The 15,747-nt window shown below is 40.2% G+C and overlaps 3 protein-coding genes across 6 annotated transcripts in view; 1 reads left to right on the forward strand and 2 right to left on the reverse strand.

Moving 5' to 3' along the window:
- The window catches only part of tmem266 (transmembrane protein 266), a 31,332-nt gene extending 25,026 nt beyond the window's left edge, over positions 1-6,306 (reverse strand). The window contains exons 1-4 of one of the 2 annotated variants that reach the window (XM_085282156.1): positions 6,261-6,306; positions 5,744-5,841; positions 5,009-5,412; positions 3,479-3,578 (exon numbers count right to left, since the gene is read on the reverse strand). In XM_085282156.1, the coding sequence (XP_085138282.1) occupies positions 3,479-3,492 (14 nt within the window). In that variant the 5' untranslated portion in view covers positions 3,493-3,578; positions 5,009-5,412; positions 5,744-5,841; positions 6,261-6,306. Of the gene's footprint in view, positions 1-3,478; positions 3,579-5,008; positions 5,720-5,743; positions 5,842-6,260 lie in introns of those variants that run through there. The other variant, XM_085282155.1, reaches the window with a different exon arrangement.
- A 2,048-nt stretch (positions 6,307-8,354) lies between these two features.
- On the forward strand, positions 8,355-10,661 carry nrg4 (neuregulin 4). Its single transcript, XM_085282162.1, has 5 exons — positions 8,355-8,399; positions 8,587-8,626; positions 8,747-8,840; positions 8,979-9,131; positions 9,249-10,661. The coding sequence occupies exons 2-5, from the start codon at positions 8,617-8,619 to the stop codon at positions 9,319-9,321; spliced, it is 330 nt and encodes a 109-aa protein (XP_085138288.1). The 5' UTR covers positions 8,355-8,399; positions 8,587-8,616; the 3' UTR covers positions 9,322-10,661.
- lactb (lactamase, beta) lies at positions 10,445-14,586 on the reverse strand. Of its 3 annotated transcripts, XM_085282159.1 has the most exons (7): positions 14,079-14,586; positions 13,907-13,973; positions 12,089-12,279; positions 11,696-11,993; positions 11,438-11,603; positions 10,769-11,308; positions 10,445-10,612 (listed from the first exon to the last, which is right to left on the reverse strand). In XM_085282159.1, the coding sequence occupies exons 1-6, from the start codon at positions 14,451-14,453 to the stop codon at positions 10,783-10,785; spliced, it is 1,623 nt and encodes a 540-aa protein (XP_085138285.1). In that variant the 5' UTR covers positions 14,454-14,586; the 3' UTR covers positions 10,445-10,612; positions 10,769-10,782. The 3 variants fall into 3 exon arrangements, with proteins under 3 accessions (XP_085138285.1, XP_085138284.1, XP_085138287.1); XM_085282158.1 differs by lacking the exon at positions 10,445-10,612 and having other exon boundaries at positions 10,654-11,308; positions 14,079-14,585; XM_085282161.1 differs by lacking the exon at positions 10,445-10,612 and having other exon boundaries at positions 10,654-11,308; positions 14,091-14,583.
- Between the last annotated feature and the right edge of the window lie 1,161 nt (positions 14,587-15,747).

The following is a 15,747-nucleotide window of genomic DNA, read 5'->3' on the forward strand; positions in this document are numbered from 1 at the left end:
TTAGATTTGCACATAAGGACTACAAACAAACAAACAAACAAACAAAAACAAAACACTCTACCCTGATTTTCGTAGATAAAATGACTGACTGTTATGCGAGTCCAGCTTGAAATTGGTGCTCAGCTTCAGGGTCAAACGCCCATATATAACTTTGTCCTCTACAAAACATGCCTGCGTTGTTATCTGTCGAGTTGGCACTTCTGACCAGCTGCAACAAGGACGCTAATGACTGATGACAGCCACAAACTGTTTAGTGCATCAAAATCACATTTTCAGACAATCACAAAGCAGGCCAGGAGTGATTATGTGCAGGGTGCAGTGGAGTGGCTGGTTGCCATTGTAGGGAGTGAGTGGAATCTTCACATATGAACACCCTGCTGCCCCCCTCAGTGATGCAGGCAAGGACAGCCGGCAGCATGCCAAAGGCGAGTCTCTTTTCGGAAGCATGCAATATTAGTACACGCCACGAGGAAGCAACAAGGTTAAGAGAGAGCATGCATGGCTGCAGGGAAAATCTTGCACCTATACAGAGTAAAACTGAGAGCTTAACACTAACCCAAAATATGCAATTTTCTTCTTCACAAGCTAATGTTTAGAAATGCCACACAGATGCATACACATGGCATTGGTTAATACAGCCAGGTCTTTAAGGTTGTCATGTAAGGAAACTGTAATTTAATATGTATTTTAATTAATCTAAACACCAATGAAGTAAAAACTACCTTATATAGAAGAAGAAGAGGAGGAGGAAGTAGATAGTTATGTGTGCTTGATTTGGCAGAGTTTTACACTTCCTGACCCAACCTCAAAGGGGATTTCTGTTATTTGTTGGAACTGAACCAGCAACCTAATAGTAACCTTAACCGTGAGTGCAAAACTAAACTAAACTAAACTAAACTAAACTAAACTAAACTAAACTAAACTAAACTAAACTAAACTAAACTAAATTCAGTTTGAAAGAAAGACTGAAACTGAATTTAGCTTATTTAAGTGATGTCAAATCTCTGTATTCATTGAGTTATGGATGAACATGATTTACTTCATCTTGTTTACTTCGTCTTGTTTATGTATGAGAATTTTGTAGCTATATTAATAATTACTAATATTGACTTTAAACTGCCAACAACATATGATAACAAGGTAATAAAAAAGAAGATGGCATGCATTATTGGATTCTGTCAGAAAGGTTAAGACTGCTGCCTGTCACTTAATATTTTAAATAACCTGTTCAGAGCAATAAATCTCCAGCTTCTGTCACTGCATTGAAAAGTGCTGCCTCAGCACGAACTGTTGGTTTGCAGAGGGCACTGGTATCATTGTCATTCGGAGCGCTCGCTGCCACAGTATCTCTGGCCGACCATCTATAACCCAGCTGCTTTGTCTTACCCAGTGAGTTAGAATGCGGACAAACTGGCTGCTCCTTGGTGCACAGCACTTCGCTGTCATGATTTCATCACAAGCCTCTGCCACAATGGTGCATTTATAGGGATCAGATATTTTTGGCAACCCCTGTGATGCTGAGTTTCAGTGGGACCTTGTTTTGACTTTGATGCCTGAAACATTCACGTGTAGTATCCAGAGATCCCTGCTAAAAAACAAATACAGACCAGCACCAATATCACCTAGTCTAACAGCGTGGCTCATAGAGGTGTTTTATTTAAAAAAAAAGGTCTATCGCATAAAAGAACAAGGTCATTAATTTACCTCACTGACTATACAGACAGTGAGGAAGACGCAATTACTTCTTGGTTTTGGTGCCACATATATGCTATATAGTTAGACACTTTAAGCTATTTAATGAATCTTAAAGGGGAATCTAATCTATCTGTCCAATCTACGACACTCAGAAAAAAGACTTAATCATATAAAAATATAAACGTCATATTTCTAGAAAAAAATAATACACCACATGTGGGAGGGAGGTGGGAGATTTAATACAGATTCAAGCGGTGAAAATAATTCAGAAGATCTGAACGAGTTTCCCCATCTGCCACATCTGCCACTTCTCAGACAGTCAGCTGCACTTAGCATTACAGTTTTTCTCAAATGCTAAAACACATGTCACAAACGTTACCACCAGGTCCCCCAATGTCCAAACACAACACCCTTCTCTAAAGCTACATAAACACAACCACACCTTCCCACTGCAAAACTCAAACTCCCACACCAAGAGAGCAGCTCGAAGCTGTCAAAACTGTAAACACTATACACAGCATTACACACTACAGCAAAACAATTGAAAACACAATGCTCAATTTGTGAGAAGGTTCTTTGTTTCATAACTGCCAATGCATATTTTAGAAACTATACAGTAACGGATCGTCGTAGATCTCTGCAGAGGATTAGGCATTTAGATTTGTGAGTTTCATATGAGTAGTATAAATCTATAGAAAATCCTGCATGTACGTACACTACTGTAACACAACTCAATGCAAAAACAGAATCTATTGCACACAACAGTAATCTTGAAAACATGAACAGGGTGTGAAGTTTTTTTATTTACGTTATTCACACCACACACACACCACAATCACTGTGCGGCATCATGTCGCTGAGCTGTTGCTCGCATCTCGTCCGTAATGATGGTGCGAGGTTGTCTTGCTCTCCCTCCTGGACCTTCTCCTCTCCCATGTTGGCCTTCTCCTCTTCCTCGTTGGTCGCTCCTCTTCCTCCTCTCATTTGAACTCCTCTTCCTCATTGGCCTGCTCCTCTTCTTCCAGGGCCAGCTCTTCTCCCTCCTCTGCATCAAATTCCTCTTCCCCTGACTCTGCCTTCATCCATTGTGTTTGTTTGGAACCTTCAGCATACTGTGCACTCTGAACTTGCTTTTACATGTGGGTACAGCATTAGCAACAAGTGTCTTCAATTTTGAGTCATTGTGTGTAGTGAATGACGCCAGGTGTGTTCCCTGTGTTCAAAGATTGGGGACTGTGGCAAGCATTTTGCATCACATGGGCTTTCATTTGAGAATATGAGCAGAGTTGTTTTGCAACATGTGTTTTAGCAAGGAAAAATGTGTTTAGATTTATGAGTACAGAGGGTTGTGTTTTGTGAATTGTGTCTTCATGTGACATGTGTTTATGGTACTGGAATATGGTGGCTACATTTAGTAAATGTGTTTAGACTACTGGTCATTTGGGTTACAGGATTGGCTTTTGTGTTTTAACATTTGAGAAAAACTGTATTAATAAGAGAAGATGACAAGTGAACATCCCTCCTGAATGTTAAGAGATGGCAGTCCATTCTCTCGCTCCCGGAAATACTTGGACGAGGACAAGCGCTACTTTCTCCCTGATCCCCTGTTTAAAGTCACTCACGGGAGGCACACGAGCATGTGCAGGTCCCATTCTGCTAATCATATCCCACCACACCGAGACTAACTGCGCATAATACAACATGTTCATAAATAGAGATTTAAGATTTCACACTCTCTCGTACACATGGTTTCAAACAAGACTCCGGAGGGTGTTATACTTACTGAGTGTTGCTCATGTCGAGGTCTTGTTGCTGCAAATAGACGTCCACGCTAAATAACCCCAAGTGTGAAATATGATTTCACCGCTGCAGAGACTGGGCTCCTGCCACACATACAGGAAACACAAGATAAAAACAGACAAAGCACATAAAGAGGTAAATAATAGGAAAGCTCCCTCTTCTGAAACTTATTGTGGCTTATGATTGGGAGCTCCAGAGCAGCAACTAATAGGTCTTGTGGGCAGATTGCCCCAAGGTTAACAATAAACAGCAATTCTCAAAATTATGAGGCGTCTACATTGTAGCCGTGCAGCACAAATGCATTCAGAGCTATCAATGAAAAATCGGTGCTTATGTTTTTCCTGAAGGTGCCTTGCTCCAACTCCAGCTTTAGCTATGCTCTGTTCAACTATTTTCCTGGGGAGCAATAAACTGTAATGGATTTTAAATCTCCTCCAATATACGCTCCGCTCTGTGAATCAGGGGCTGAGGAACATCACACCTCTTGCATAGCAAGTGCACCAGGATGCTAGCTCTTTGTGCCACAGGATAGAGAACCATTGATGTCCAAGCCTGTTTAGTGAAAGCCCATTCCGGTTACTGAAACGGACACATCATGACCTGGGAGGAAAGTCAAAAACACAGCCACCCGTTTATTTAAGATTGAATGAAATCTTGACTATTACAAGCAAAATAATGGCAATGATAGCATAGTGTTGGCCATGCCTTCATTATTTAGAAGGCATTTGATGAATTTGCGGTAGTGTTTTAGATACAAAGGCATAGCAAAAGCCTCCGGACATTCAGAGGTGAGGAGTCAGCATTCACAGCAGAGTAATGTAGTGAAGCACAGCAGATTAAATGCTACTCAGGATAAATCAGCCCAGGTCATTCAAGGGCTGAGGGTGATACTGTTTCGTTGCAGCACCCCCCTAAACGTGCAAGAAGAAAGAAAGAACTGGCCAGTGAGAGGTGACTAAAGTCAAAAAGGTTAACACTGTGCCAAAAGTGAGGAGTAACTGTGGAGGTGACTGGAAAGGCAAGTCTACTGAAAGATATGTGCCAGTCCTTTTTGGAGATAATGCACTACATACCAAAAATATTTCTGGACATCTCTCTATCAGAAAGCTCGAATTTCACAATCAGCAAATTGAGTTGACCCTTATTACTATAAGTACAGCCTTCAGTAAGTACTTCATCAGCGAGGGTCGGTGGGTGGGGGGTGGTCCACAAATGCAGCACATTTTCCTGGGCTCTTCTCAGTTCCCTGTGACTCGTTTCTGTCTGAGGCTTTCTGTATTTAGCGCAATCGAGATTCACTTGCAAACGTTTTTCACCAAGTCATTGCTACACGAACAGTTAGCTGTTAACGTGCTTTGTTTTGTTTTTTTTCCGCGCTGTTCTTAGAGGCCATAGAGCCTCATTCATGTTCATGCTCAACCCAACTGAGACACATCAACTCCTCGGTGCGCTTTAGATTAGACACCCCCTCGAAAAAGAGAAACAGGGGGTGGGGGGAATTAAACACACTAACCTCTTGTGTTGTCTTGCTCTACATTGTGTAAAGTGTGGTCGTGACTCCTTTGCCCTCGCAGTGATGATGGTTATATCTCCCTCCTCGCCGTGGATGATGATGATGATGATGATCAGTGTGAGGGAAGCTCGGATCTTGCTGTGTGTAGGTTGCGATTAGCCTTAGATTTGCGTTGGCCAAGCACCCGTATCGCCTCTCAGAAGATAGCGCACGACAAAAACACCTACTCCGGACTGTAAGCACCATCCTTCAGAAGGAGACGACGAGGCTGTCACTGAATCAGGGTGATAACGACATCTTCGCAGGGAGGCATGATGTGCTTGCAGGGCTTCCCCCAGAATCACATCAGGGACTCCATGTGCCCGATAATAATAAGAGGTTCACGAGCGGGAGCTGTCCAGGTGCTGAAAAAAAGGATTCCAGCGGTTACAGATGTGTGACAAGCAGTGCTCCGGGAGGGAAACGGATAGCCTAAGATTTACCCCAAACCCTCGCAATGATGTCATATAAAGCATGTATGCAGTCAGTGTACCCACTAAGCCATCAGAGCCCGCAAAAGTCCTCCTTTCTATGCCACCCTGGAAGCGTCGACGTAAAAAAAAAAAGAAAAAAAAGAAAAAAAAAAAAAAAGGGAAAAAGCCCACTCTCGCTTCACTTCACCTCTTGAGCTTCAGAGCTCCTCGCGATAACAACCCACCCGCGCGAAAAAAAGAAAAACATATCACTAATACTCACAGTGAAGTGTTTCTGTGACCCTCGGTGGTGATTTTAATGCAGTTTATCAGTCTGCAGCACACCCAGCAGCAGGCTCTCTGCGACATTTCAATTGCATCCTAAAATGCATTAACAGGACTTAGATCCCCGAACATCACATAAGGCAGCATTTATAAAGGGTTCATAAGTTGTGACTAATGGCTTTTATAAACGGTATTAAACAATTTGCCAAGGCTTTAGATCCCTTTGCAGAAAATAAAAAACAGTAAGTCATCCCTTAATAGATGCTCATGAGGTTTTTCACTTTTAGTGCACTAAGCTATCAAGCCTGCACTTATAAATGTATGATGACACTGCAACTTTTTTAAGTACCGGTACAGTTAAAAGAAAATTACCACCACTTTCCAATAGATTTCTAAAACTTAAATTAAAATGATACCTAAACACCAACCCATGAAACTAATAAACAATGGCACTGTCCTATCTTTATTAAACACACACACTCAAAGCGCAGGCTGAATAAAAAGTATGTGTGTACCTGTTCTCCATACACTTCTTGGAAGGGTGGGTTATCGAGCTCAGCAATCCTGCAATCCTGAAAGAGGCGAAGAAACACCCAGAACACAGCAAGATCATTACAGCTTGACAAAAATATCACAGTCTACCTAATTTTCTGTTCTGTGAAGAGGTGAGACAAACACTGGACTTTTTGGCAAGAGGAAAAAAAGGTAGACGAGGTTTGAGGAAACAAAGGCATTTGAGCACTGGAGCAGGGACACTTCAATCCAGCTGTGAAGCATGGTGGAGGGAGCACTGGGGCTGCTGTGCTAGATCAGTCCATGGATGCCTCGTAGTCACTGAAGTACAATAAAATCAAAACTATAAGAAGAAATTTTGCAGGTTAATGCAAGTCAGGATGAGCTTAGAAGTGGATCAAGCATCAATTTAAGGATGTAATACAAAGAAAAATATAACATATTACAAAGTTGAAAAAAATCATTAAAAATATATTTAGGTTATCATGAGATAAGTTAATATAATTTTAACTGCATATCTTGCTAAGTCAGCCTTTCTATTCTGAAAACCTTTTATTTCCATACAGTCTTTTCCTCCTTATCTGCAGCAGAAAGAAAAACAAATAAGAAATGTAGTTACAAGAAGACAGTTACTCCCACTGGATATTTACTCCAACTGCCAACTAGATGATCATTATGAAAGGCCTTTTTGTAATGGCCTATATGAATAGAACAAAATAATTACAGCAAGTCAAACCTGTTTCAAAGTAGGTCAATAAATGAGCATCAGCTAATGCTTTAAGACAGCTTTGAAAAATGTGAACGTCTCCTTTTGTATTTTTTCATCAAGGTCTTGATGCATGCTCAATCATCCAGGTAAGGAAATCCCAAAAGGTTTGTCAGTGCTTCTAGTTTCAGTCATTCTGCAAATGTATTGTTTATAAGATTGGGGAAACTTGCAGTCAGCTGAGACGGAAGAAGTCACTCTGATGAGTGATGAAATGTTTCTTTCACTGATGATGATGATCGGAATCAACTTTTTGGGATTTCATAAAGGTCATAAAACAAAGTATTTCTTGATAAATTTAAAGTTTTAAGAGCAGAATAAAGCAAACAAAGCAGCGTATATACAAATCAAACTTATCTATAAAGCCTCATTGAGTGATTGGCTACTGTTAATTAGTTCTTAACTGTACATCCTTTGAAAAACAGTGCCTCGGTATATTAGCTAAATGAAAAGCGTAGGAGGCATTAAATAATCACAAATTGAACAGATAACTAATTAAATCAGTTTACCGTTGCCACACTGGATGATGCTGGGTTACATAAATTTAGAAAAACATGATCATAAAAGATTAAAAATAGCCAGCTTATTGTCACCTAACGGTTCTAAGCAGTGTAGTAATTATCTCTATGCAAGAATTAGTGCAGTACTTCCGTTGACTATAAACTCATCCCACGATTACATTCACACATTCTTTGCATGCCACTCCATTCAGTTTCAGTTGTACCAAACCCAGACATACCAAGCTCGCATTCACAGAAGTCGGTTTCGTCACCTGTTTTCTGACGAAACTTATCCTACAAAAGCAAAACCAATATGTCATGTAATCAGTCTTCATTCGATTCTAACACTCACAGAGGTCATATAAGCCATATAATGACCTCCAGGAAGCTCTGCAGACCTCTAAAAACCATTTTGATTTGCTTATACAACAACAAAAACAACAATACTGTTCATTTCATGTTAAAACATTACCAGCCTGTATCCTGACATTTAATAATGATAATAATAATAATGGATTGGATTTATATAGCGCTTTTCAAGGCACCCAAAGCGCTTTACAATACCATTATTCATTTACTCTCACATTCATACACTGGTGGAGGCAGCTACAGTTGTAGCCACAGCTGCCCTGGGGCAGTCTGACAGAAGCGAGGCTGCCATATCGCGCCATCGGCCCCTCTGGCCAACACCAGTAGGCAAGTAGGGTAAAGTGTCTTTAACTTAACTTGCAATGCGGACAAACTGCAATCTCAACATTTTTTTAGGCCTAGGGAGGAGCTCACTCTCAAGACTACGTTCTCTGAGATCCAGGTGTCATTATGACTTAGACTCAGGAGCTGCGCTAACCACCCAAAAGCTGGGATTTTATGAGCTGGTAAGGGCAGATTGTTGATTTATTCAAACAGATATATTAGAGATCTATTTCTCTAACGTAATAATCAATAACGCTATGACTCCTGTCAGATTCACAGAAATTGTTTACATGTTGCCTAAAAACGTGCTTTCCTCGTGTTGAGTGCTCATGTACTTTTCTTTGTCAAAATTCTTCCTTGTGTTCTTAGTGAGACAGCAGGAAAAACAGAACATTACCAATGATGTCAGGTAATAATACCAACAATCATAAAACTAAAACCCTCTGAGGAGCGAACAAATTCTATATATTAAGAAAAAGCATCTTTCCAGCTCTGTTATAGCTATCCTACCTTCTTTTTATCTCTGTAGATCATGGAAACCCTTGCAGTGCAGAGGATGCCACCTACTGCATGAATGGAGGGACATGTTATAAAATATCTTCCATGGACACACTTTCTTGTGTGTAAGTTTATTGAAATCAATCAGTGTTTTTAATTGTCTTAGAAAAAAAAGTCTTAATGTAAAAAAATATGGACACTACCCAACCTGGCAATGTTGTTTGTGAATTTGCAAATATTTGTGCAACGCTATCTGCCTGCAGGTGCAACCCAAACTACAAAGGCAGCAGATGTGAACAGTTCCAGCTCGGAGTCACACAGCCCATTTCAGATGAGGCTGGTTTAATTGCAGCTGTGATTGTCATTACTCTCCTTATCTTGATAGTGCTGGGATTTATTGTCTACTACATACGCAAGTAAGTACATTGTGGTTTTAGGTAAACACTCTCAAAGCATCTGTAAGTAGCACCAGGACGTCTTTGTATTACTGTACATACTTTCTAAGCTTATAACCATTACTTACCACCACACAGGATGCGAAAAGCGAAGGAACAGAGACAACAGAACCACAACCAAGAATACTGGAAGGTACAATCAAGAGCATGATCCTTCCTTCTGATTTGATTTGGTGGTGCATTTGATGGTTTCAGGAACGAATTGTGAGAAGTGTCATTTATCTTGTCATGCTATCTGAGGTTTTGAAAATGACTTTGAAAAAAGCTAAAAAAAAATGAAAAAAAAATGAGAGTGAAAAACTACTGCACTGACCTTAAAGGGCAAATTGACGAGTGTCACACCACCATTGCTCTGATGTTAAATCACATTTCACCTTGTCAAAACATATTAAAGTGCAGTTTAAGTGTGACTTTTTAAAATTTGTGGCAATTGTGGGATTATAAACTAAGTTTCTGTATGTTATTAGAAAATATTTTGCATTTGTAAATATATTCCATCATTTTTTTTAAATGATTTGAATGTGTGATTTCTGGTGACATGCCATTACACACTCTTATTTACTTGTGAGACGTTAACGCACTAGTAATTCTTCCTCTTCAATGCTTCATTCCAAACCTCCACTCTTAACCTAATCTCACATCTAATCACATCTCTTAAAGTATAATTGCTCATTGAGGTGTCCTGGACCAGTCAGTGAGATCTCACTTTACAAAGATGTCAGCACTTTGCAGTTTTTAAAACTTAAAACTGGATCCCACAATTCTGGACACATGCATGAACACACATGCATGTGTGTAGGGGGTCTGTATAATTCGCTTATCCCAAGCTATTCATCGGTGTCCTTAAATCTAACAAAAACAGGGGCACGGGTGATCCCAGGAGTTTTATGAGAATGGTGTCACCAAATTGGCTTCAATTTGCTGCACAGAGGAGGAAATCCAAACTTGTTGGACTGCATTTCCCATAGTTTGTATTTGTTAACAAATTTAAAAAAATAAATAAATAAATAAAAAAAATGTGTGGGCGGAAACAACATTGTAAATGCTGACTGAATGGTTTCACTTTAGAATTCTTGCCAGCATTAGGTCAGGACTGACACTGTGGCTGTTGATATTGGTATTTTAAAAATGCTACAGTGAAACCATTAGAGAGCAAAAAATATGTAGTCAGTGTCCCCCCCCCTCTTTAAGGAAATATCTGTATATAGACAGCCCTAAAAGGAAGAAAATACGCAAAGCTGATTTAAATAAATTGTGAGTGAAATGTTTTTTACTTAAAAGTAGTAATTTATTTAAAAAAAATGTTCTGGATTGACGTGTTACGTTTTAAAGAGAATTGAACTGCCTTCTATATAAATCCAAGAAACTTGTATCAGAGTCTGTTTTGGGGGGAGGCGGGGACTGCTTCCGTCTAGTGGCAGAATGTCTTCCTTACTTTAATGCTGTAATTGAGAAAATGCTTAATGTAAATAAACTCAAAACATTTATATAAATGGATACTTAAGACTAATTTTATTTCCTTAAAGTTCAGACACATTGAAAAGCTCTATCAAAATGACACAAGATCACAAAGTTTTCTTGCAGGTAAACTCACACACCTGTGTAAACAGTTCTACTTCCTTCTGGCATTATCAAACTCCTTCGCAATTTTCAGTGCAGTGTTGTTGAGTCCCACGGACTGCATGTTAGCAATGATGGTGACCACCACCCCCTGTGGGAGGATCGGGGTCTGTCCTTGGCACTGGTCAATCTCTTCGCTGGGTAACACCAGGAGGACACTGCTAGCGCCCACAGCACTTCCTGTGTGTGATACATAGTGTCTGCGCTTCCTGCACTGGCCATATTTTTGCACCTTCTCCACTACCAACCAGCCTTGAGCATACAGTCCGTCCTTATCCCAGCTGGCTTCAGTCCCATCAACTGGTGCCCAAAGCTCTATCGCTGTTTTGGGTTTGAGAAATCCAGGAAGCAAGCCGTTAGTATCCTGCAAGTGAGCCACCTGGTAGCTGTAAAGCAGAGCATTTCCAAAGAGCAGCAGGTTTCCCACAGTGGAAAGAAAACCACCTCCTGCCCACTTGTAGGAGTTGTCTACGTACGGGCAATTCACAACACGTCCGCGCTTGTTGTGATGATAAAACCTGTGGAATCGCATAGACAGGTAGTACAAACTCACTGCTATACCTCATCAAAAAAAAAAACAAACAAGCATGAGCATCATGTTTTTAAGGCAATTTGGACATAACTTGAGACTGGAGATTATACACTACCTAGAGCGGTTGTAAATAATAGGGTCATTCTCATCGGGCACTGTATTGAGCATTCCCAGCTCGCGGAACATATCCATCATGACGTCCAGGAATCGCCGACCAGCAGCCCGCTCCACAACAGCACTAAGCAGCGTGAAGGCATGAGTGGAGTACAGAAAGGTTGTGCCTGCATGCATGGAGTAAAACATACATCTCATCAAGATGTTAGCATTGTAACTGTGAATACAGAGAAACAACGAAATAAAGTTTGAGCTTTACCAGGTTTGAAAATGAGGGGGTCATTCTTAAAAAGGTCCAAAGACTGAATGACACTTTCAAAGTTGTCCTTTAAGTAGTACTCCTCGTGCTCAAACTCTTTTTTCTTCTTGGTGTTCTGATCTGTTGCGGCTTTGTTGTCTTTGCTTTCAGATGAGCTCTTTTCATTCTCTTTTTCTTTAACCGGGGGCTTTAAAAGTCGCTTGGCTTTCTCTTTGTCCTCCTTCACTTTCTTTGCATCTTTCTCATAATGCCGAATGCCACTCAGGTGGGACAGAAGCATACGTGAGGTTATTGTGACCTTAAAAACAATACAAACCAAACAAATAGATAAAATGCTAGAAGAACGAGATACTGCATGTCATTTTTTTTTTTGCAGTATTTGAAATTGCTTACGTCTTGCCCATCAAACTGTTTTTGGGGAAACTGTGGGACATATTTCTGGACTGGGGCATCAAGATCTAGTTTCCCCTCCTCGCACAGTCGTGCAGCAGCTGCAGAGGTGAGGGGCTTACTGATGCTGGCGATTCTCATCACTGTTTCTGGCGTGCATGGGACACGATTCTCCAAATCAGCATAACCAATTCCTAAATTAGATAAAGTGTTTTAAAAAGTCATAAGAATGGCAATGCATTTTTAGGGAAATATACCGGTGTTTACAGATGACTCATTAACCTAATAAATTATATATTTTAAAACATTCTGCAGTAAGGAAACTGAACACAGACCCTTTAAATGTATCTTTTTTTAGCACTGCAACAAAGCACAATTTAAATACAATCTATGATAAATATGCAGAAATACTAATACAAGCAGATACCAGTGGGCTACCTCCAGTTGAGTCAAAAGCAGCTACATGCTTTGACCTAAAATGTCTGTTTTGAGCCACTCAGAGCCTGCCAACAGTGACAATAGCAACAATAACAAATTTTAGGACTTGCTGCCATTCTTGTACAACAACTGCTAACCTTTTTAACCTTTAGCCAGTGTTACATTACTGTTAAAACATTTGTAACAGTGTCTATTTTTACATATTTAAAGTGCACTCCATGATTCAGTAGCTTGTAGTATCACCTTTAGTTGGTCTGTCACATTATTCTGGAGGAATTCGGACCCACACTTTATTAAAACTTTGCTTCAGTTCATTGATGTTTGTGGGGATTAATTTATCTACTACTCTCCTAAGGTCCTGCCACAGCATTTTAGTCATACTCAGGTATGGACTTTGACTGATTTGTTCAGCCATTCTGTTGTAGATTTGCCGCTGTGGTTGGGATCATTGTCCTATCACATGACTCAGTTTGCCCCAAGCTTTAGCTGTCAGACAGATGGACTCACATTTGACTTTGGTATATAGAGGAGCTCATGGCTGAATCAGTGCCTGCAAGGTGCCCAAGTCCTGTGCCTTGATAGCTGGTATGGGGCGTTTGTGTTGATATGCTGTTTGTTTTTTGCCAAACATCTCCATGTTGGTCTGATCTGTATAAAGGACATAGTTCCACATGCCATGTTTTTGTTTGTTTGTTTTTTTTTAGAGAGAAGAGGCTCCTGAAACCCTGTCCAAACAAGATATATTTGCTTATTTTTTTCTAATTATACTGACATGAACTTTAACATTTAACATGCTAACTGAAGCCTATAGGGCTCACACTACTCACACTTGCTGATAATCAGTGAGTGTGCATTTGCATTTGACTAGCACCACCTAGCTGTGAGTTATCCATGTAATTCAAATGGAAGCAGTAAGGCTGTATTTAGTTTTTCAGAACCCTGTAAAAAAATCCAGCGCTCAAGGGGTTAATAATAATGGTTTCCACTGACCATTATTACACAATTTTGTTCTCAACAAATTACACAGTGTATGGTAGGATATATTTTAAGACTTACCATTTCATTCATCAACATCCGATGTGTGCGCGCTCCCTTATTTATTTAATTTATATTTTAAAGCAAAAGTGTACACACCGGAGGTACCGAAATGAGCCCTAGTTTGTTCTCAGAATCGTATGGGAGAAGGTTATTTTCTTTTCTATAATAGCAGTCGTTATTTCAGCTGTTTTTCTGTGCGGTCACGTCATGTTTGTGTTGGATTAGCTGTTTTTGAATCACACTTTGAGCAAAACTTTTGTAAACTCCCTACATTAAAAATGTGGGACACTGTGCATGTGGGAATTATGGGATGGGATGAAAATAGTGCGATGCATGGTCACCAACCTTCACACCAGACCTCAGCCCCATCCACAGAGACGCCAACTACCACTCCCGGAGCACCGACCTCATCCTGCCAACACACAAACACACCGAGTTGCTACAGGTGGGCTTCGGGTTAATAAGACAGCGCAAAGGGACACTAGTCAATCAATTACAAAGCAAGTTATAAGCCTACCTCTGTGCCTACCTTTATCCGCTCCACAAGGTCTCTGCTAACTTTTATAGCATCTTTGTATCGATCCGTCTTCTCTGCTCTCGTAACTTTAACATCGCAGAAACTGCTGGCACCGTCGCTGCTGTATTTCAGCCCGACAGCTAAAGCGATCCCCACTCCAACCCCATACATCCAAATCGTGGACTTTAACCGGTATTTACGAAAGGCTGGTCCTCCCACATATCGCCTTTGTTGCTGAATAAAAATACTATCTGACTTCTGCTGCTGCCTGGCTCGCGCTCCTGCACGCGGGGTCGTCACAGGCGACTCGCGTGCTGCTAACATGCTGCATTTGGTACAAAAAGTACTTTGCCTGGACAAAAACAAACGCAACATCGTGAGAAAGCACTCCTTCTTTGTCGGCGACAAGTGGCTCCAGTCAATGATCTGCTCACCGTTACCAACAGCTTGTTTACTTCCTGTACGCGTCCTCGTTCGGAACGCCTCGAACAAGACCAAATAAATCAAATCATGATTCAAAGAACGTTGATCGAGGGGAATAGGGCAGGGTTTGTAGCTAGAGGTGAGACCAATGACTTTTATACAGTCATTGGGTGAGACCAGGGAACATAAAACCTTGTCCTTGAACAATATCAGCATTTATTGACGTGTGTACTGTGTATGTTGGCCTACTCAGTGCTAACAATACTACAACAAATCACACAAAGACAAGCACACAGCAGCAGGGATATTCATTTAGAGAAATAAATGCTAAAAACACCGTTTATTCTGTAGATTAACTTTACTAATAATGACACAAACAATCAAATAAATAAGTAAAAGTAAAAAAACTGGCTTTCAGACGAGAAAGTGCTGTACATAGGTTGTTTTAACTCTGTGCAGCAACTTGCTGGCAGCTGGACACCATTAATTTACTGGAAACAACTGTTTATAGTAACTTAAAGTTACTTAAAGTTAAAGTTACTTTAAGTTACAGTAAAGTTGCTAACGTTACTGTAAACACTTTTACATCATGCTACAACTGCATTTACAGTAAAGTCGCTGGTAGTAATTTGCTGTATTATCTACAGTAAATATGCTGTAAATTAAATGTATGATAGCTTTCAGTTATTTAATTTATAGTAATTAAATTACGGGATCTCATGTGAATTAAATTTACAGTAACAGACTTGTAGCTGGATGTCAGTAAGTTAACATAGAATTTACAGCAACTTGTTTACACTACTTTTTACAAGGTGTGTTATTATCATGGGTAAATCCTGATCTCCCGGCAGTGAACGTGGGATTGTAGGGTATTCAGTACCCCGTTTTGATTTTGGGGATTGGGCTAACCAGCTAATATTGGTTTGGCAGTTTTGAAAAGGTGATGCTGAACAGTGCTTTCTAAACATAATTTGTTTAACATAATTTGATATTTAGATGAAGTGAAGTCATCGTTCTTAATATGCATTTCATTAATATACAAATGCATTTGCTTAAAAAAACACAGACACACATGAACAGACAGTGGGGAGCATTCCATCTGCAGTGTCTAAGAATGCCAACCCATATAACCACAATAGGCCTACATACACAAGCTAGAGACCAAACTTCAGGTTTGTGCAACCGCATTGAGAATAAACTCTGGCTCTCTTTCTCTCTCACCCACACACAGACCCTTATCTTTCCA

The sequence above is a fragment of the Mchenga conophoros genome, linkage group LG7, assembly GCF_057382185.1.
Source record: "Mchenga conophoros isolate Kocher_MC1m ecotype Shallow Benthic linkage group LG7, M_conophoros_male_GT1.1, whole genome shotgun sequence".
NCBI lineage: Eukaryota > Metazoa > Chordata > Actinopteri > Cichliformes > Cichlidae > Mchenga > Mchenga conophoros.

Excerpts from the sequence above, each read along its gene's own strand:
- lactb (XM_085282159.1), bottom strand. The coding sequence starts at position 14,453 with ATGTTGCGTTTGTTTTTGTCCAGGCAAAGTACTTTTTGTACCAAATGC. Across the intron at positions 13,974-14,078 it reads GGATAAAGGTAGGCACAGAG|GATGAGGTCGGTGCTCCGGG; the intron begins GTAGGCTTATAA and ends GTGTGTTGGCAG. Across the intron at positions 12,280-13,906 it reads GGCTGAGGTCTGGTGTGAAG|GAATTGGTTATGCTGATTTG; the intron begins GTTGGTGACCAT and ends TATCTAATTTAG.
- nrg4 (XM_085282162.1), top strand. Across the intron at positions 8,841-8,978 it reads ATGGACACACTTTCTTGTGT|GTGCAACCCAAACTACAAAG; the intron begins GTAAGTTTATTG and ends ATCTGCCTGCAG. Across the intron at positions 9,132-9,248 it reads ATTGTCTACTACATACGCAA|GATGCGAAAAGCGAAGGAAC; the intron begins GTAAGTACATTG and ends ACCACCACACAG.